Raw genomic sequence first — 20,891 nt, 5'->3', positions numbered from 1 at the left:
CTATGATGGGAGTTGTTCTCCATTCTGTATACCCCTCCCTTGTGTTCCTCTGCCTGCAGATCCTCAGCTGGCGGCTGGGTACGGCTGTGGGTGACATCTTGGCACCGGTCCCATAGAGGTTCCAACCAGTGGAAAGTTTTTGAATCGTTGATACCTTAGACATGGTGCCGATCAGCCGGGTCTCCTATAAGTGATGATGACGCGATTATGTAAGGCAGCGCTAGTATCAGTTTATGATATCGGCCACGTACGTGTATTACAGGAACGGAAACGTGGATGACGCAGCCCGGATCCTGGAGCAGCCTCTGGAGGACAGACTGAAGTTCTTACAGAGTAAGTGAAGGGGCTTCTCTACATTGTACACAGTCACTACGGGCCGCACCGCCTACTACATACTGCAAGATATCTGCTGAAGAATTCCCCCCGAATTTAGAACTACTATTTAACCCTTAGTATACTGGAGGTTTTTTTCGTTCATTTTTATTCCCCATCTTTCTTGAGCCCTAATTTAATTTTAATTTTTTTTCCATTCACCTAGCTGTATGAAGGTTTATTTATACTCTCTAAAGCCACCGTTGATTATGGCATACGATGTAGTGGGAAGCGGTAAAAAAAAATCTCTTCCTCCACCGTTTTATGGGTTTTGTTCTCACGGCGTTCCGTTTCCTGCAACACTGACCTGTGCCCTTCATTCTCTGGGTCAGTACGATTACAGTGAATACCACAATATGTACACGGTAGTTTTTTTTGTATGTCTAAATGGTGTAAAACTTCATTTTTTTTTATTTTTTTTATCACCGTATTCTGATCCCCATAACGTTTTTTAATAGTTTTATTGACTGAGCTGTGTGGGGGCTAATGTTTTCGGGACAATCTGTAGTAGAGTTGTTGCGATACCAAATTTTTTATTCGATTTTTGATACCATTAAAGGGGTTGTCCGGGTTCAGAGCTGAACCCGGACATACCCTTATTTTCACCCCGGCAGCCCTCCTGAGCCTGGCATCGGAGCATCTCATGCTCCAATGCGCTCCCGTGCCCTGCGCTAGATCGCGCAGGGCACGGGCTCTTGTGTTTTCAATAACACACTGCCGGGCGGTAACTTCCGCCCAGCAGTGTGTTCGGTGACGTCACCGGCTCTGAGGGGCGGGCTTTAGCTCTGCCCTAGCCGTTTTACTGGCTAGGGCAGAGCCAAATCCCGCCCATCAGTGCCGGTGACGTCACCGGGCTGCCTGTCATCCCCATAGAGAGCCCCGGTACGTCACCGGAACTCAGAAAAATGCCTTTGCCCTGCGCGATTTAGCGCAGGGCAAAGGAGAGCATCGGAGCATGAACTGCTCCGATGCTCATGTCAGGGGGGCTGCTTGGGTGAAAATGGAGGTATGTCCAGGTTCAGCTCTGAACCTGGACAACCCCTTTAACCACCTCCCGACCGCCTAACGCACCGATGCGTCCGGGAGGTGGTTGATTTGTTCCTCCTGGACGCATCGGCGCGTCCTCGCGATACCCGAGATTTCCTGTCAACGCACGCAGGCGCGCGCGCTCACAGGAACAGAAGGTAAGCGAGTGGATCTCCAGCCTGCCAGCGGCGATCGTTCGCTAGCAGGCTGGAGATGTGATTTTTTTTTTAACCCCTAACAGGTATATTAGACGCTGTTTTGATAACAGCGTCTAATCTACCTACTACCTGGTCCTCTGGTGGTCCCTTTTGTTAGGATCGACCACCAGAGGACTCAGGTAGGTCAGTAAAGTCGCACCAAACACCACACCACACTACACTACACCCCCCCCTGCCACTTATTAACCCCTTATAAACCCCTGATCACCCCATATAAACTCCCTGATCACCCCCCTGTCATTGATCACCCCCCTGTCAGGCTCCGTTCAGACGTCCGTATGATTTTTACGGATCCACAGATACATGGATCGGATCCGCAAAACACATACGGACGTCTGAATGGAGCCTTACAGGGGGGTAATCAATGACAGGCGGGTGATCACCCATATAGATTCCCTGATCACCCCCCTGTCATTGATCACCCCCCTGTAAGGCTCCATTCAGACGTCCGCATGTGTTTTGCAGATCAGATCCATGTATCCATGGATCCGTAAAAATCATACGGACGTCTGAATGGAGCCTTACAGGGGGGTGATTAATGACAGGGGGGTGATCACCCATATACACTCCCCGATCACCCCCTGTCATTGATCACCCCCCTGTAAGGCTCCATTCAGAAGTCTGCATGTGTTTTGCGGATCCGATCCATGGATCCGTAAAAATCATACGGACGTCTGAATGGAGCCTTACAGGGGGGGTGATCAATGACAGGGGGGTGATCAGGAAGTCTATATGGGTGATCACCCCCCTGTCATTGATCAACCCCCCTGTAAGGCTCCATTCAGACATTTTTTTGGCCCAAGTTAGCGGAAATATATATATTTTTTTGTTTGTTTTTCTTACAAAGTCTCATATTCCACAAACTTGTGTCAAAAAATAAAATCTCACATGAACTCACCATACCCCTCACGGAATCCAAATGCGTAAACATTTTTAGACATTTATATTCCAGACTTCTTCTCACACTTTCGGGCCCGTAAAAATCCAGGGCAGTATAAATACCCCACATGTGACCCCATTTCGGAAAGAAGACACCCCAAGGTATTCGCTGAGGGGCATATTGAGTCCATGAAAGATTGAAATTTTTGTCCTAAGTTAGCGGAAAGTGAGACTTTGTGAGAAAAAAAACAAAAAAAAATCAATTTCCGCTAACTTATGCAAAAAAATAATAATTCTATGAACTCGCCAGGCCCCTCATTGAATACCTCGGGGTGTCTTCTTTCCAAAATGGGGTCACATGTGAGGTATTTATACTGCCCTGGCCTTTTAAGGGCCCGAAAGTGTGAGAAGAAGTCTGGGATCCAAATGTCTAAAAATGCCCTCCTAAAAGGAATTTGGGCCCCTTTGCGCATCTAGGCTGCAAAAAAGTGTCCCACATCTGGTATCGCCGTACTCAGGAGAAGTTGGGGAATGTGTTTTGGGGGGTCATTTTACATATACCCATGCTGGGTGAGAGAAATATCTTGGCAAATGCCAACTTTGTATAAAAAAATTGGAAAAGTTGTCTTTTGCCAAGATATTTCTCTCATCCAGCATGGTTATATGTAAAATGACACCCCAAAACACATTGCCCAACTTCTCCTGAGTACGGCGATACCAGATGTGTGACACTTTTTTGCAGCCAAGGTGGGCAAAGGGGCCCACATTCCAAAGTGCACCTTTCGGATTTCACCGGCCATTTTTTACACATTTTGATTGCAAAGTTCTTCTCACACATTTGGGCCCCTAAATTGCCAGGGCAGTATAACTACCCCACAAGTGACCCCATTTTGGAAAGAAGACACCCCAAGGTATTCCGTGAGGGGCATGGCGAGTTCCTAGAATTTTTTATTTTTTGTCGCAAGTTAGTGGAATATGAGACTTTGTAAGAAAAAAATAAAATAAAATAAAAATCATCATTTTCCGCTAACTTGTGACAAAAAATAAAAAGTTCTATGAACTCACTATGCCCATCAGCAAATATCTTAGGGTGTCTACTTTCCGAAATAGGGTCATTTGTGGGGTTTTTCTACTGTCTGGGCATTGTAGAACCTCAGGAAACATGACAGGTGCTCAGAAAGTCAGAGCTGCTTCAAAAAGCGGAAATTCACATTTTTGTACCATAGTTTGTAAATGCTATAACTTTTACCCAAACCATTTTTTTTTTTGCCCAAACATTTTTTTTTATCAAAGACATGTAGAACTATAAATTTAGCGAAAAATGTATATATGGATGTCGTTTTTTTTTGCAAAATTTTACAGCTGAAAGTGAAAAATGTCATTTTTTTGCAAAAAAATAGTTACATTTTGATTAATAACAAAAAAAGTAAAAATGTCAGCAGCAATGAAATACCACCAAATGAAAGCTCCATTAGTGAGAAGAAAAGGAGGTCAAATTCATTTGGGTGGTAAGTTGCATGACCGAGCAATAAACGGTAAAAGGAGTGTAGTACCGAAGTGTAAAAAGTGCTCTGGTCATGAAGGGGGTTTCAGCTAGCGGGGCTGAAGTGGTTAAGTATTGCGATATTCGATACCACGCAAAAAAAAAAAAAAAGGCCACGTGCATTCCGCATTTGAAAAAAATGGCAAATCGCAGTTTTTACTTATTTTGTTTCTGTTCCGGAGTTCACTGCATAGATTATTTTTTTATATTTTACTAGTTTGGACTTTTCTGACATGGCAATATGTGATATGTTTGTTTTGTTTCTATATTTTATATGTGAAATTGGGAAAGGGTGATTTATACTTAATATTTTGGTGTGTGTTATTCATTTTTACACTTTTTTTAATTTAACTATTCCCCCCCCCCCCCCCCAAGCAGGGAGGTTACCATGGCAGCCAGGGCTTCAGTAGCATCCTGGCTGCCATGGTAACTAATCGGAGCCCCAGGATTACACTGCTGGATCAGAACTGCCATTGTACCACCAATTATTTTTAATATTGGGGGGTTTGAGGGGGGCGCACTGAGCCACCAATGAAAATTAATCCTTAATACAGGAGGCGGGTACTGGCAGCAGATCAGCGGCAGTTAACTCCTCAGGTTCCGCACCTGAGGGGGTTAACTGGCGCTGATCGCAGCTCCCTGTCAGAGGCAGGGTGCCGGCTATGTGATTCTGCTGCCGGCACCCGCCTCCTGTATTATGCGTTAGTCTGGACCCATATAAAGTAGTCTTTAACCACTTCAGCCCCGCTAGGTGAAACCCCCTTCATGACCAGAGCACTTTTTACACTTCGGCACTACACTACTTTCACCGTTTATTGATCGGTCATGCAACTTACCACCCAAATGAATTTTACCTCCTTTTCTTCTCACTAATGGAGCTTTCATTTGGTGGTATTTTATTGCTGCTGACATTTTTTACTTTTTTTGTTATTAATCAAAATGTAACTATTTTTTTGCAAAAAATGACATTTTTCACTTTCAGCTGTAAAATTTTGCAAAAAAAACGACATCCATATATAAATTTTTCGCCAAATTTATTGTTCTACATGTCTGATAAAAAAAAAATGTTTAGGCAAAAAAAAAAATGGTTTGGGTAAAAGTTATAGCATTTACAAACTATGGTACAAAAATGTGAATTTCCGCTTTTTGAAGCAGCTCTGACTTTCTGAGCACCTGTCATGTTTCCTGAGGTTCTACAATGCCCAAACAGTAGAAAAACCCCACAAATGACCCCATTTCGGAAAGTAGACACCCTAAGGTATTCGCTGATGGGCATAGTGAGTTCATAGAACTTTTTATTTTTTGTCACAAGTTAGCGGAAAATGATGATGATTTTATTTTTTTATTTTTTCTTACAAAGTCTCATATTCCACTAACTTGCGACAAAAAATAAAAAATTCTAGGAACTCGCTATGCCCCTCACGGAATACCTTGGGGTGTCTTCTTTCCAAAATGGGGTCACTTGTGGGGTAGTTATACTGCCCTGGCAATTTAGGGGCCCAAATGTGTGAGAAGTAGTTTGCAATCAAAATCTGTAAAAAATGGCCTGCAAAATCCGAAAGGTGCACTTTGGAATATGTGCCCCTTTGCCCACCTTGGCATCAAAAAAGTGTGACACATCTGGTATCGCCGTACTCAGGAGAAGTTGGGGAATGTGTTTTGGGGTGTCATTTTACATATACCCATGCTGGGTGAGAAAAATATCTTGGTCAAATGCCAACTTTGTATAAAAAAATGGGAAAAGTTGTCTTTTGCCAAGATATTTCTCTCATCCAGCATGGGTATATGTAAAATGACACCCCAAAACACATTCCCCAACTTCTCCTGAGTACGGCGATACCAGATGTGTGACACTTTTTTGCAGCTTAGATGCGCAAAGGGGCCCAAATTCCTTTTAGGAGGGCATTTTTAGACATTTGGATCCCAGACTTCTTCTCACACTTTCGGGCCCCTAAAAAGCCAGGGCAGTATAAATACCCCACATGTGACCCCACTTTGGAAAGAAGACACCCCAAGGTATTCAATGAGGGGCCTGGCGAGTTCCTAGAAATTTTTTATTTTTTGCATAAGTTAGCGGAAATTGATTTTTTTTTTTTTTTTTTTTTTTTTCTCACAAAGTCTCACTTTCCGCTAACTTAGGACAAAAAGTTCAATCTTTCATGGACTCAATATGCCCCTCACGGAATACCTTGGGGTGTCTTCTTTCCGAAATGGGGTCACATGTGGGGTATTTATACTGCCCTGGCTTTTTAGGGGCCCTAAAGCGTGAGAAGAAGTCTGGAATATAAATGTCTAAAAATGTTTACGCATTTGGATTCCGTGAGGGGTATGGCGAGTTCATGGGAGATTTTATTTTTTGACACAAGTTAGTAGAATATGAGACTTAGTAAGAAAAAAAAAAAAAAATTCCGCTAACTTGTGCGAAAAAAAATGTCTGAATGGAGCCTGACAGGGGGGGGGGGGGGGGGTTGATCAATGACAGGGGGGGGGGGGTGATCAATGACAGGGGGGGGGGGTGATCAATGACAGGGGGGGGGGGTGATCAATGACAGGGGGGGGGGGTGATCAATGACAGGGGGGGGGGGGTGATCAATGACAGGGGGGGGGGGTGATCAATGACAGGGGGGGGGGGTGATCAATGACAGGGGGGGGGGGTGATCAATGACAGGGGGGGGGGGTGATCAATGACAGGGGGGGGGGGTGATCAATGACAGGGGGGGGGGTGATCAATGACAGGGGGGGGGGTGATCAATGACAGGGGGGGGGGTGATCAATGACAGGGGGGGGGGTGATAAATGACAGGGGGGGGGGGGGGGTGATCAATGACAGGAGGGGTGATCACCCATATAGACTCCCGGATCAACCCCCTGTCATTGATCACCCCCCTGGTAAGGCTCCATTCAGACGTCCGTATAATTTTTACGGATCCATGGATCGGATCCGCAAAACACATGCGGACGTCTGAATGGAGCCTTACAGGGGGCTTATCAATGACAGGGGGTGATCAGGGTGATCACCCCCCTGTCACTGATCACCCCCCCCTGTAAGGCTCCATTCAGACATCCGAATGATTTTTTACGGATCCGTGGATACATGGATCGGATCCACAAAACACATGCGGACGTCTGAATGGAGCCTTACAGGGGGGTTATCAATGACAGGGGGTGATCAGGGAGTCTATATGGGTGATCACCCGCCTGTCATTGATCACCCCCTGTAAGGCTCCATTCAGACGTCCGCATGTGTTTTGCGGATCCGATCCATGGATCCGTACAAATCATGCGGACGTCTGAATGGAGCCTTACAGGGGGGTTATCAATGACAGGGGGTGATCAGGGAGTGTATATTGGTGATCACCCGCCTGTCATTGATCACCCCCCTGTAAGGCTCCATTTAGACGTCCGTATGCGTTTTGCGGATCCAATCCATGTATCCGTGGATCCGTAAAAATCATACGGACGTCTGAACGGAGCCTGACAGGGCGGTGATCAATGACAGGGCGGTGATCAATGACAGGGCGGTGATCAATGACAGGGCGGTGATCAATGACAGGGCGGTGATCAATGACAGGGCGGTGATCAGGGAGTTTATATGGGGTGATCATGGGTGATCAGGGGTTTATAAGGGGTTAATAAGTGACGGGGGGGGGGGGGGTGTAGTGTAGTGTAGTGTAGTGTGGTGTTTGGTGCGACTTTACTGACCTACCTGAGTCCTCTGGTGGTCGATCCTAACAAAAGGGACCACCAGAGGACCAGGTAGGAGGTATATTAGACGCTGTTATGAAAACAGCGTCTAATATACCTGTTAGGGGTTAAAAAATTCGGATCTCCAGCCTGCCAGCGAACGATCGCCGCTGGCATGCTGGAGATCCACTCGCTTACCTTCCGTTCCTGTGAGCGCGCGCGCCTGTGTGCGCGCGTTCACAGGAAATCTCGCGTCTCGCGAGATGACGCATATATGCGTGACTGTGCGCCAGCCTGCCACCTCCGGAACGCGAATCTGCGTTAGGCGGTCCGGAGGTGGTTAAGAATTAGGCTTCATCTCCTTGCTTCTCATCTTCTCCATGCATTCCGGTACCTTTTGCGATGCCTCCCTGGAATCGGCACGCTGCTCTCAAGTTTCTGTCGTCCGTAGACATCCAAGACGCCTACCTGCATGTTCCCATAGCTCTGTCTCATCAGTTACCTTCACTTTGCGGTAGGTTCTCTGCATTTTCAATTTGTGGCGTTGCCCTTCGGCCTGGCGTCTGCCCCGAGAGTCTTCACCAAAGTGTTGGCTCCCCTTGTTGCACTTCTCCGTGCCAGGGGAGTTGCCATAATACCCTGCCTGGATGACCTTCTGGTGAAGGCTCCGTCCCAGGAGGACAACCCGTCCAGCCTCCACATCACCCTCTCCGTGCTGTCCCAGTTTGGCTGGCTCATGAATTACTCCAAGTCTTCCCTTGTTCCCAGCCAGAGGATATAATTCCTAGGCATGGTCCCCGATACTCGCCTTGGCCGAGTGTTCCTTCCTCAGGACAAGGTAGTGGCTCTCCAGTCAGGGGTTGCTGGCCTTCGCAAGCAGTTTCCTTGTCCATCAGGGTATGCATGCGCGTCCTGGGCTGGATGGTTGCTGCCTTTGAGGCAATTCCTTATGCCCATTTCCCCTCCCGGTCCCTTCAGCTCTCAATTTTTGCCCGTTTGAACAAGTCTGTCAGGCCTCGATCGCCCGATCCGCTTGTCCCCTCAGGTCCGCTTGGACTTGCGTTGGTGGCTGAACCCACTAACCGTCTCCCTCGGCAGATCCTTCCTTTTTCCCCCCCAGTGGGCTGGTGATCTCCACAGATGCCGGCAGTCTTCGGGTCTCTCACAGCCCTGGGTCAGTGGTCGATACGGGAGAGCTCCCTACAGATCAATATTCTGGATCTCAGGGCCATTTACCTAGCCCCCATTTACCTAGCCTCTGACTGCAGTCGTCCTGTCTGGATTCAGACGGACAGTTCCACGGTGGTGGCTTATTTGAACCAGAAGTACGGCAGTCCTGGAGGAAGCTTCTCGCATCCTGCGGTGGGCAGAGGGGCACGTTCCCGCTCTCTCCGCTGTCTACATCCCCGTAGTCGACGATTGGGCAGCTGACTTCCTCAGTCGCCAGCGCCTCGACCCGGGCGAGTGGTCTCTCCATCCAGAGGTGTTTCTACAACTCTGTTGGGGAACTCCATACATGGATCTCTTTGCCTCCCGTCTGAATCACAAGCTTCTGCTTTACGTTGCCAGATCTCGGGATCCTCAGGCTCTGGCAGTAGACGCCTTGGTGGTCCCAGTTCAGTCTCCTATATCTCTTCTCTCGTCTTCCTGCTCGCCGACGCCCCTTGGCGGCTACCTCTGCGTTCGGACCTCCTTTCACAAGGTCCGCTATTCCACCAGAGTGTCTTTGCAGAGGGTATCGCCCATCTGGGTGGCGCCAGCACTTTTCCTTTCTAGTGTCAGCCTCCTAGAGGCAGCTGGGCATATACTCATGGTGCTGTCCCCCAATGCATCCTATGAGAAAAGGATTTTACAGTAAGTACAAAAATCTATTTTTTACAAAAATATTTAAATTTAGTTTCAAGTAAAAAAAAAAAAAAAAGCTCCCTTTTTCCCAAAATAAAACAAAATTGGAAAAAAAAAAGAAAAGTAGACATTGGCTATCAGTGTCCGTATCGACTGGCTCTATAAAAATATCACATGACCTAACCCCTCAGGTGAACACCCGTGAAAAAAAAAAATAAAAAAATGCTTAAACAAAATACTTTTTTGGTCACCTTGCATCACAGGGCTCCAGATGGCGACCAAAATAGTCGCAAATACGACCCAAAAATTGCTACAACACAGGGGAGAAGAAGGCAGTCCCCCCCCCCCCCCTTCCCCCCCTTCACTGCCACCAATGGGCTGATAGCAGGGAGGAGGAAGGGAGGGGCTGTGGCCAATGCGCCTCTATGACTGCGATCCACCACTATTAACCCCTCAGGTGCGGCACCTGAGGGGTTAATAGCAGTGGATCGCAGCGCGCAGTCATAGAGGCTGGGTGCCGGGTATGAGATATGTCCGGCACCCGCAGCCTGCGTTTTGTATTAAGCATAAACTATATTCATTGGTGGTGCAGTGCGCCCCCCAAGTATAATTGGTAGCAGTGGCAGCTTCCGATCGGAGCCCCAGCAGTGTAATCCTGGGGCTCCGATCGGTTACCATGGCAGCCAGGACGCTCCTGAATCCCTGGCTGCCATAGTCGGCTCCATGCTGCTGTGTGCACAGAGCAGCAGGCAGAGTTTGAGGTCCTATTCACCCTAATAGAGCTCTATCAGGGTGAATAGGACAAGGGATGAAAGATCCCAGGTTCTAGCCCCTAAGGGGGAAATGGGTATTAAATAAAAAGTAAAAAAATAAAGTTTAAAAAAAAAAACACCTAAATATTAAGTTTAAATCACTCCCTTGCCCAATTTTACATATGTAATATTTTTTTTTTGTTTTATATATTTGATATCGCCACGCCCGAAAAAGTGCGAACTATCTCCTATGCGGTGAATGCCATAATAGAAAAAAAGTGCAATTTTTTTATTTATTTTTTTTTTATTTTTTTTGGTCACCTTGTCCCGACAAATTAGGATCGGACTGTTCTATTATGGTCCAGACGTTCCATAAAATGTGGAATGCATGCGGCTTTTTTTGGTGTCTTATTATTTTTTTTTTCACGTGGTATCTAGTATCGCAATACTTTTTTATGGTATTGAAATAAAGTCTAAATTAATTTGACGTGTGTTTTTTTTTTTTTTATTATTTTTTTTTTTAATACCGTAATTATATGTATTTTAAATTTGGCTCCGAAACTTTTCGGGTTAGGAGCCTTGATATTTTTTTTGTCTGGAGCCCTGCATCACTAAAAGTGCGACACCAAGCGTTCAAAAAGGCGTATGCCCCCCAAAATAGTACCAATTTAATGATCACCTCATACTGCAAAAAGATGAGCTCCTGCCTAAGACAGTCGCCCAAAAAAATAAAATAAACTATGGCTCAGACTATGGAGACACTAAAACATGATTTTTTTTTTTTTTTTGTTCCCAAAAATGCTGTTATTGTGTAAAACTTAAATAAATGAAAGTATAGATATTGGGTATCGCCGCGTCCATAAGAAGCTGCTGTATAAAAATATCACATGACCTAACCCCTCAGATAAACACAAAAAAAAAGTTAAATAGTGTTGCAAAAAAGCACTTTTTGTGATGTAAGGTGACAAACAAAGTGTAATACCAAGCGATCAAAAAGTCATATGCACTCTAAAATAGTACCAGTCAAACCGTCATCTCATACTGAAAAATAATGAGCCCCCTACATAAGTCGCCCAAAAAATAAAAAAAAACTGGCTTTCAGCAAATGGAGAAGCTAAAAACTTTTTTTTCAAAAATGCCTTATTATATAAAACTGAAACAAACAACCATATTTGGTATTGTCACGTCCGTAACAACCTGCTCTATAAAAATACCACATGATCTAACCTGTCAGATGAACATTGTACATAACAAATAAACAGTGCCAAAACATCTATGGAACACCTAAAGGGTTAACGTTTAACTAAAGGGTTAAAGTTTGTAAAATCAGTTTTGAATACCTTGAGGGGTGTAGTTTCTAAAATGGGGTCATTTTTGGGTGGTTTCTATTATGTAAGCCTCACTAAGTGACTTCAGACCTGAACTGGCCCTTTTTTAAAAAGTGGGTTTTGGAAATTGTCGGAAAAATTTCAAGATTTGCTTCAAAATTTCTAAGCCTTCTAACCTTGTAAAAATAAAAAATTAGAATTTACAAAATGATCCAAACATGAAGTAGACATATGGGAAATGTAAAGTAATAACAATTTTTGGAGGTATCTACTATAAAAGTAGAGAAATTTTGAAAATTGCCAATTTTTCAACATTTTTGGTAAATTTGTGTTTTTGTTTTTTTTTGGTTTAAAAAATAATAATAAAAAAAAAATAATATTTTGCCTCAAATTTACCATTGTCATGAAGTACAATCTCAGAATGGCCTGGATAAGTAAAAGCGGTTTAAAGTTATTACCACAAAGTGACACTGGTCAGATTTGCTTAAAATGTCCTGGTCCTTAAAGGGGTTCTGCAGTTTGTTTAAACTAATGATTTATCCTCTGGATAGATCAGCTGTTTGAGAAGACAGTGGCGCTGTTTACCGCAGGCCCAGTGACGTCACAACTAGTATCACCGGCCTGGGCGCAGCTAAGCTTCATTCAAGTGAACAGAGCTTAGCCGCACCCAGGCCAGTGATGCTAGTCGTGACGTCACTGGGCCTGCGGTAAACAGCGCCACTGTCTTCTCAAACAGCTGATCGTGGGGGTCGTGGGTGACAGACCCCTGACGATCAGATGCTGATGATCTATCCAGAGGACAGATCATCAGTTTAAACAAACTGCAGAACCCCTTTAAGGTGAAAAATGGCTGTGTACTGAAGGGGTTAATATTAAAGGGGCACATAACCCCTCTGAGTGGAGCCTCTCCTGACCTGCGTTGCACAGAGGCTTTTTCTTCGTCTGGTGATGTACTGTACAGTATGATAGCTGGAGGTTTCCGTCTGTAAAACCGCTCAGGGCAGCACTAACGCCCGCCCATCGGAGCCGGTGACGTCACCGGGAACAGGTGTGACAATATAAACAGCATCGGAGCATGAAAAGCTCCTCTCACAGGGGTGAGGAACGGGTCATGTCCGGCTTCAGCTCTGGACGCATACAAGCCGCCCATTCTACACATCTAAATATCACATTACAAAAAACTTATAAATATGTCAAAACATTGTTTTCAGACATTGACCTCTCAAAGTGGGGGGAAAAAAAACCTTACTGACCCCCAAACCATCACAATTTACACTCTTAAACCTCCTGACTGTCTCCTGCCCAAAACCTACTTCTGGAAATGTCTACGGATCAGACATTTCCCTCACTCAAACCACCATAAACAAACCAATTTTTTCCAAAATCTTCTTCACTACTCAAAAACCTAGAATAAAAGATTCTGTATTATACTCCAGAGCTGCACTCGCTATTCTGCTGGTGCAGTCACTGTGTACATACATTACTTATCCTGTATTGATCCTGAGTTACATCCTGTATTATACTCCAGAGCTGCACTCACTATTCTGCTGGTGCAGTCACTGTGTACATACATTACTTATCCTGTACTGATCCTGAGTTACATCCTGTATTATACTCCAGAGCTGCACTCACTATTCTGCTGGTGCAGTCACTGTGTACATACATTACTTATCCTGTACTGATCCTGAGTTACATCCTGTATTATACTCCAGAGCTGCACTCACTATTCTGCTGGTGCAGTCACTGTGTACATACATTACTTATCCTGTACTGATCCTGAGTTACATCCTGTATTATACTCCAGAGCTGCACTCACTATTCTGCTGGTGCAGTCACTGTGTACATACATTACTTATCCTGTATTGATCCTGAGTTACATCCTGTATTATACTCCAGAGCTGCACTCACTATTCTGCTGGTGCAGTCACTGTGTACATACATTACTTATCCTGTACTGATCCTGAGTTACATCCTGTATTATACTCCAGAGCTGCACTCACTATACTGCTGGTGCAGTCACTGTGTACATACATTACATTACTTATCCTGTACTGATCCTGAGTTACATCCTGTATTATACTCCAGAGCTGCACTCACTATTCTGCTGGTGCAGTCACTGTGTACATACATTACTTATCCTGTACTGATCCTGAGTTAGATCCTGTATTATTCTCCAGAGCTGCACTCACTATTCTGCTGGTGCAGTCACTGTGTACATACATTACTTATCCTGTACTGATCCTGAGTTACATCCTGTACTATACTCCAGAGCTGCACTCACTATTCTGCTGGTGGAGTCTCTCCAGAATGTACACTGAACAGGTGGCAGTGCTGACAGGTTTCAGCTCCTACGTCTTCAGAATTATGAGTGCAGCTCTGGATTATAAGTGTGTTTGGAGGCAGCAGTAGCGTACTCCTGAATGTGGTTGATTTCTGTACTCCTCCTTCACATGAATAGAACACAACAATTACTGCGATGACTCTTCTGTGTGTGAATACACTCCTTCACCAGCAGTAGGGTTATACATAATGTCTTCAGAGAGATCCTCTCTGTGTGATATAAGGGCCAGAGACATCTTACTCTGAGGCCACGGATACCCTTCTTTGCCCGTATCTGTCTTGCCACAGAGATGGCGGCACAGTACTACTGTAACCTGGGTGTCTTTGGTTTTTGCTTCTCCGCAGGGCACTGCAGATGTGGCTCTAGAGCTGAGGATTTGGTGCAGTGGCAGAAGATTTTACTTGGGGAGAACAGTGAGCTGGAGATATGTAAGGTAACTGGATCATGTGACAGATCTGTGCTGCTCAGTACCACTAGATGGCGCTCCGTCCTGGTGGGTGCAGGGGTGTACGCAGCGCGTTCTGGTTCACTGACCGCACAATCTGATTGTAAAACGTGGAAGATCCAATTGAAATGCTACGTACATGTATATTACTGGCTCCTCTGGTGCCTTTCCCGTACATGGTGCCATCTATTCCATTTGATGGGGTATCGCCCCCTGGGGGTAGGTGAGGGGTACAGTCTTGTACACACAGATATACCCCTGAGAGTCTTATAACCAGTGTCCTTCCTGCAGGTCATCGTCCTGCTCTTCTACGTCTCCAACATGAAGTGTAAGAACTCTCAGGAGTGGGAGACCTTCGATCATAAGACGCAGGTGAGTCCTGTCCCTGCGGGGGAGAGGTGTGTTAGGGAAGGACAGACATGACCGCCCCTGTGTTCTCCTGCAGACCGAGCTCGCCTCCATCCTCAGGTTCGTTCTGGATAATGAGGACGACCCGTCGTTGGATGATAGGCTGATCAGCTTCCTGCAGAGGAAAGGTACCGCTCTACTGGTGGATGTGTGTGTATATGTATATGTGTGTGTGTGTATATATATATATATATATATATATATATATATATATATATATATATATATATATATATATATATATATATATATATATATATATTCTCCTGGGCTTCCTCTAGTGGTGGCTGTATATATCTGTATGCAGTAATCTCCTGAGCTCCCTCTAGTGGTGGCTGTATATATCTGTATGTAGTAATCTCCTGAGCTCCCTCTAGTGGTGGCTGTATATATCTGTATGCAGTAATCTCCTGAGCTCCCTCTAGTGGTGGCTGTATATATCTGTATGTAGTAATCTCCTGAGCTCCATCTAGTGGTGGCTGTATATATCTGTATGTAGTAATCTCCTGAGCTCCCTCTAGTGGTGGCTGTATATATCTGTATGTAGTAATCTCCTGAGCTCCATCTAGTGGTGGCTGTATATATCTGTATGTAGTAATCTCCTGGGCTCCCTCTAGTGGTGGCTGTATATATCTGTATGTAGTAATCTCCTGGGCTCCCTCTAGTGGTGGCTGTATATATCTGTATGTAGTAATCTCCTGAGCTCCCTCTAGTGGTGGCTGTATATATCTGTATGTAGTAATCTCCTGAGCTCCATCTAGTGGTGGCTGTATATATCTGTATGCAGTACTCTCCTCATCCCCCTCTAGTTCATATATCTGATATGAGTAATGTCTTCTTCCTATCAGCAGCCCGGGTCATCTCCTCCAGTGACAGCGCCTCCAGCTCTGATGAGACCATGTCTCCAAATTTGCCAGCTAGGAAGACACAGGTGCGGTTTCTGGAGCTGCATCGCATTGCCTCATCTTCCACCTTGAAGAGGTAATAATCTCGTATGACCCGCTCAGTGGTTGCTGTTTTTTTTTTTTTCCTTTGTTTACCGCCCCTCCCTCGTTATGTCGTCTTGTAGTTTGCCGTTGGACTCTCCCTCCTCTCCGATTAGCGAGGTGCTGCACATGCCACAGTTCCAGATACGGAGGCTCCGGAAGCAGCTGATTGAGGGACGAGACTTGAGGGATGAGCTGGAACTGGAGCTGTCGGAGACTAAGAAGCGCATGGCGGAAAAGGGTGAGACATCCAGGAGCTGTGAGGATGGTTATTATCTGGTTAGGAAAACATGGCCGCTGTCTTCAGAAACATCCTCGCACCTTCCCCGGGTTGTGTCTGGTATTGAAGTGGAGCTGCAGTACCCCACACAACTCTGCTCTCTGGAAGAAAGTGGCCATGTTTTTCTAATCCTGCACAACCCCTATAGCTTAGAAATATTCCTGAAGTAGTAATTTCTCCTAAATGGCGTTGGGGACGCAGCACCATGCGTCAATAGAAGGAAAAAGTGTGAGATCCGCCTAGGTTATCCCCTCTCCACAGACACATGTCCATAGGAGGCAGACATGAAATCCAGACAGGGCGACCCTGTGGTCCCCAAAGACCCCGGATGGCATTTCCTCTTTCTAGGTTAGGTTGTCCCAGGCCTCTTTTCCCTTCTGCGATCTTGGTCCCTGGACCCATCCATCTTTTGTCCCAGGCCTTCTCCAAAGCCTTCTCTACATTACTCCCTGAGCCCTCCACCCTTTTTGGGCCCCCAGTCTACCTTGGTCACCAGACCCTCCGCTTTTCCTCGGCCCCTCACTACCTTTCTCTCCGGGCCCTCTGCTCTCTCTTTTCCAGATGTTACCAGTTTGGGTCACAAGGTTCTCCAGGAGGCAGTGCGCTAGATCAGTGTTCCTCATCTACAGTCCTCAGGTCCCACCGCCGACCATGTTTTCAGGATGTCCTTAGTATTGAGCAGGTGATGCATTAGGACTTACCACAGGTATTCAGTCTGTGGGATATTCTCAAATCATGACCAACAGGTGGGCCTCCGAGAACTGGAGTTGAGGAACACTGTACATCACCCCCGGGGATTGTTTTGGGATGTCCCATGGTGCGCTGTCCCCCAATGCCATTCACCAGAAAAAAAAAAAATTGTACTTAAAGTGCAATCCCTTTCTCGTTGGGTGCACTGATCCCACCCCTCTTTGTTTCTCTTCTGTTTTCTTACTTCTCCTGGGATGTTGGTTCTGTTTGGTTTCCTTCTGGACATGATTTTAGTTTTCGGTTCGCTTCTCTCCTGCTGTTAGTCCAGGGACTGTGCAGAGGGTATATCCTGGGCAGAGACAACACTTTTATTTTTATTTTCTCTCTAATGCCAGCCTCTTAGGGGCAGCTGGGCATATGCCCACAGTGGGTTGTCCTTCAATGCATATAACGAGAAAGGGATTTTGCCCTATGTACAAAAATTTAAATTTTTGTCCTCGCGTCACATTCACAGAGGCGCAGATTTTCCTCATGCAGCAGCGCATCGAGCGTCTGGTGGTGCTGAGTGAAAAGCAGGCCGACCAGCAGGAGCCCCAAGAGATGAAGGAGCTGCGGGAGAAGAACGAGAGGTGAGGCCGACTTAGGACGCTTTTACATCAGCGCTATTTATTTCCGTTCTTTTGCTCTTTATGGAAGCAGAAGATTGAAAATAACGGAAGTGCCAGATTCGCTAAATACCGGACAGGAATGGAGCCTAACAGATCCCACTGATGTTTGGGAGAGCCTGTTTTTTCTTTGGTAGAGAATGGTCCTGCATTCAGGACCAATCTATCTGCTATCTTTGACAAGCTCTCTGATGGAGGCCCTGAACGTTAGACTGCAAGTAGAGGTACTGAAAATGAAGCACCACTCCTATCTTAAGAATTGGACCCCAGAGTTAAAGGGGTTCTCTCGCATCAGCAAGTGACATTCATCATGTAGAGAGAGTTAATACAAGGCACTTACTAATGTATTGTGATTGGATTCATTTTTCCATCACATTATACACTGCTTGTTTCCATGGTTACAACCACCCTGCAATTCAGCATCGGCGGTCGTGCTTGCACACTATTGATTTTGAGATAGGAGCAGGTGTCAGAGGTGGGACCCCTGCTGATCGGTCATTTATGGCCAGATGGGAGTACCCTTCCACTTATTACTTGCAGCGGTGTAATACTGTAGTACTGACTGGATAGAGGTAAAAGCGTCACTCACATGAGCTCTGTCTTGGTTGGGTCTTTCATCTGTTCACGTCATCTCTTTAACACATGCGTTGTGCAGGGTTGTAGTATTGTTGGGCAATCCTCCAAATAGTTTTTCCAGTGAAGGATCGGACACCCCCTGTGGTGTCACCAGGGGCATAAAGGTTGTTTGCACTATAAGCCTGCTGCTCATATGTGACCCCCAAGTGGTGCAGAAAAAAGTTATTGCTGCAGAAGTGAGGCAAAATTGGGGGGGAGGGAAGTATCCTTAAGGACCATCTATTAAGAGGTTAATTTAATTGGGACTATATTTGCTGTTATATGGATTGCCTGTACATTTCTCTGTCAGCCTCATGATCCGCCTCCGGGACGCCCTCAAGCAGTGTCAAGATATGAAGACGGACAGGAACCAGCTGGAGCGGAAGAACGACCAGCTCTCTGATGAGAACGGAGACCTCTCGTACAAGGTAAGTGCCTCGCGGCGGGCTCTAAACTCTTTACATTGCCAATCCGAACTGTGGGGGTCTCCTGCTCATGGCTGCTTGGGTTTGGGGCTCCATTCACTGGGACGTTCAATGCTATCTATAACCAAGGGCTCATTCAGACGACCGTTGTGTTTTGCGGATCCCCAAAACACGTATATCGGCCCGTGTGCACTCGGCAACTTGCGGACCGCACATGGCTGCCACTATCCTAGAAAAATGCCTATTCTTGTCTGCAATTGTGGGCAAGAATAGGACATATTCCATCTTCCGCAGAACGGAACTACGGATGCGGACAGCACATGGTGTACTGTCCGCGTCTTTTGCGGCCCCATTGAAATTAATGGGCCAACACCCGTTCCACAAAATTGTAGAACGTGTGCAAACCCGTTACTGTTAATATGGCCGTGTGAATGGGCCCTTAGTCTTAGACCTAGTCCAACATGGGAGTTCACATGATATTTGGCCTGTCGTCCAAGCAGTTACACCCCATCATAATGGGGACATCCCTTTAATTCACATTTTGGTGTTCTGGTCTCTGCACTTTACTTCTCTTCCGTTCTGGTATCCATTTCTGCTTTCACTTGTATTGAGCTTGTATCCGTCTGATGCTCTGCCCAGGTACGAGACTTGTCCAGTCGTCTGGCACAGCTGCAGGACGCTCTCAATGAGACCTCCGAAGAGCACGAAGCCTCGGTGGCCGCATGGCAGAAGCAGCAGAGTCAGCTGGAGAACGAGCTCAACGCGGCCATAACCGAAAAGGTAAAAACGAAATGTACGGTGGGATCTCCAAGCTTATTTTATTTTTTTTCTACTGGGGCTTCATCAGTGGTCAAACTTAAAAAATATTAATATAATTATTTTGGAAACCTACCCTTAGGATATGTTCACACGTAGCGATTTTAAATGCACATCGTGCACCATGGGATGCAATCGGTGAAATTACCGCAGCAAAATACACAATGGATTTTTTTCCCGTCACCCTTGAGGCCGAGTCCACACACCGAAGACTTTTATTGTGTTTGTAGTGAAATTCGTGAAGAATCCGCTGCGCACGCCTTCAGGTCCAGGCGGTGGGGTTTTTACAACATATTGTCTTGTACAGAATCCACACAGCGAATCGGCAGCGTCTCTGTGATTGATTGTCTGTGTCTAATTACAGGCTATACTTGTTTGTCGCAGACGTTTTGATCGGCGCCAGATTTTTTTATTTGCTGTTCTGTGTTTATTGCTGGAATACTGCTTCTCTGATAACATCTCGGATTTAGATGTGAAATGTGGATTAAAGATGACATTTATAACGGAGACGCCTCAAGCTGTTCATTTCTAGTTATTTCATTCGTTTTTTTTCCAAAGCATTTAATCGGATGTTCCCATCTGGAACATTTACGGCATATTACCAGGATATGCTATAAATGTCCAGAAGGAGCGGGTCCCACCTCCTATCTCAGGAACGTGGCAAGCTACGCATGCACTACCACCCCTCCATTCTCCACTTTGAAACTTCTGATAATGGCTAAGCTGGCTCTGCTAGTTTCAGAAATCACAGGTTAATGGAAGGATGGCCATGCATGCTGGGCTTTCTTTCCATTCACTGCTATGGGGCTGGCGAGCATTCTGCATTGGCTGCTTTTTGAAGGGCTATAGCAGTGAATGGAGAGGCTTGAGGGGGCCCCGTTCCTGAGATAAGAGCAGGTCCCAGAGGACCCATACCTATTGGACACTTATGGCATATACTAGCAATAAGCCTTAAATGTCCCGATAGGAATACCCCTTTAATGGTCCCTCACTACAGCATAGTACAGAAGCGCTAGGCAAGAGTTTGTCAACTGTGGATCTTCATGTTTGGGAAACCAGTACAAGCCACCACTGCAGACTACTGGTTTATGTGAAGACGGCTAAAACCCCCTAGACCTAGTAAAGACACCGTAATGTTAGTCATAGGATAAGGGTCCAGGTCTCAAACAGGATCCACATGATGGGTAATAAACATGGTCATTGCGTGTCTGACCTCTGGGACCCACAGCGATCCTGCGATGGAGCAGTAGTGCGCATGTTGGTCAACCACTCCATTGGCTTCTAGGAGTCCCAAGAAGTGAATAGCCCTGGTAGATGCGGCAGTCTGTTCTTTAGTGACAAAGTATTCCTCTTTTTGCTGGTTCACACATTTATTTTTTTTTTTTATTACAGAAAAGTCTGGAGGAACGCAACCAGATTCTGCAGGAGAAAATCTCTATGTTAGAAGACCAGCTAAAGATGCTGAGAGACAGTGAATCTCATGATAAAGGGGAGCGATTAGGCGATGTCCTCAAGGTAAGTAACATGCATGATGGAAGGAGCGAGGGTGCACATTTATATACGGTCCCGCTTGC

General features: G+C 45.8%; 1 protein-coding gene across 3 annotated transcripts in view; it reads left to right on the top strand.

Annotated features, from left to right (window-relative positions):
* The window catches only part of NUMA1 (nuclear mitotic apparatus protein 1), a 52,150-nt gene that overhangs the window by 12,908 nt on the left and 18,351 nt on the right, over positions 1–20,891 (top strand). For 2 of the 3 annotated variants that reach the window (XM_044286722.1, XM_044286723.1), the window contains exons 4-13: positions 263–333; positions 14,332–14,420; positions 14,724–14,804; positions 14,878–14,968; positions 15,689–15,821; positions 15,910–16,067; positions 17,311–17,425; positions 18,387–18,504; positions 19,141–19,281; positions 20,710–20,832. In XM_044286722.1, coding sequence (XP_044142657.1) covers positions 263–333; positions 14,332–14,420; positions 14,724–14,804; positions 14,878–14,968; positions 15,689–15,821; positions 15,910–16,067; positions 17,311–17,425; positions 18,387–18,504; positions 19,141–19,281; positions 20,710–20,832 — 1,120 coding nt within the window. The remainder of the gene's footprint in view (positions 1–262; positions 334–14,331; positions 14,421–14,723; positions 14,805–14,877; positions 14,969–15,688; positions 15,822–15,909; positions 16,068–17,310; positions 17,426–18,386; positions 18,505–19,140; positions 19,282–20,709; positions 20,833–20,891) is intronic. The other variant, XM_044286724.1, reaches the window with a different exon arrangement.

The sequence above is a fragment of the Bufo gargarizans genome, chromosome 3 (genome assembly GCF_014858855.1).
Source record: "Bufo gargarizans isolate SCDJY-AF-19 chromosome 3, ASM1485885v1, whole genome shotgun sequence".
NCBI classification, from domain to species: Eukaryota; Metazoa; Chordata; class Amphibia; order Anura; family Bufonidae; genus Bufo; species Bufo gargarizans.
Note: the sequence above shows the minus strand (reverse complement) of the source record. Positions and strands in the feature narration are given on the sequence as shown.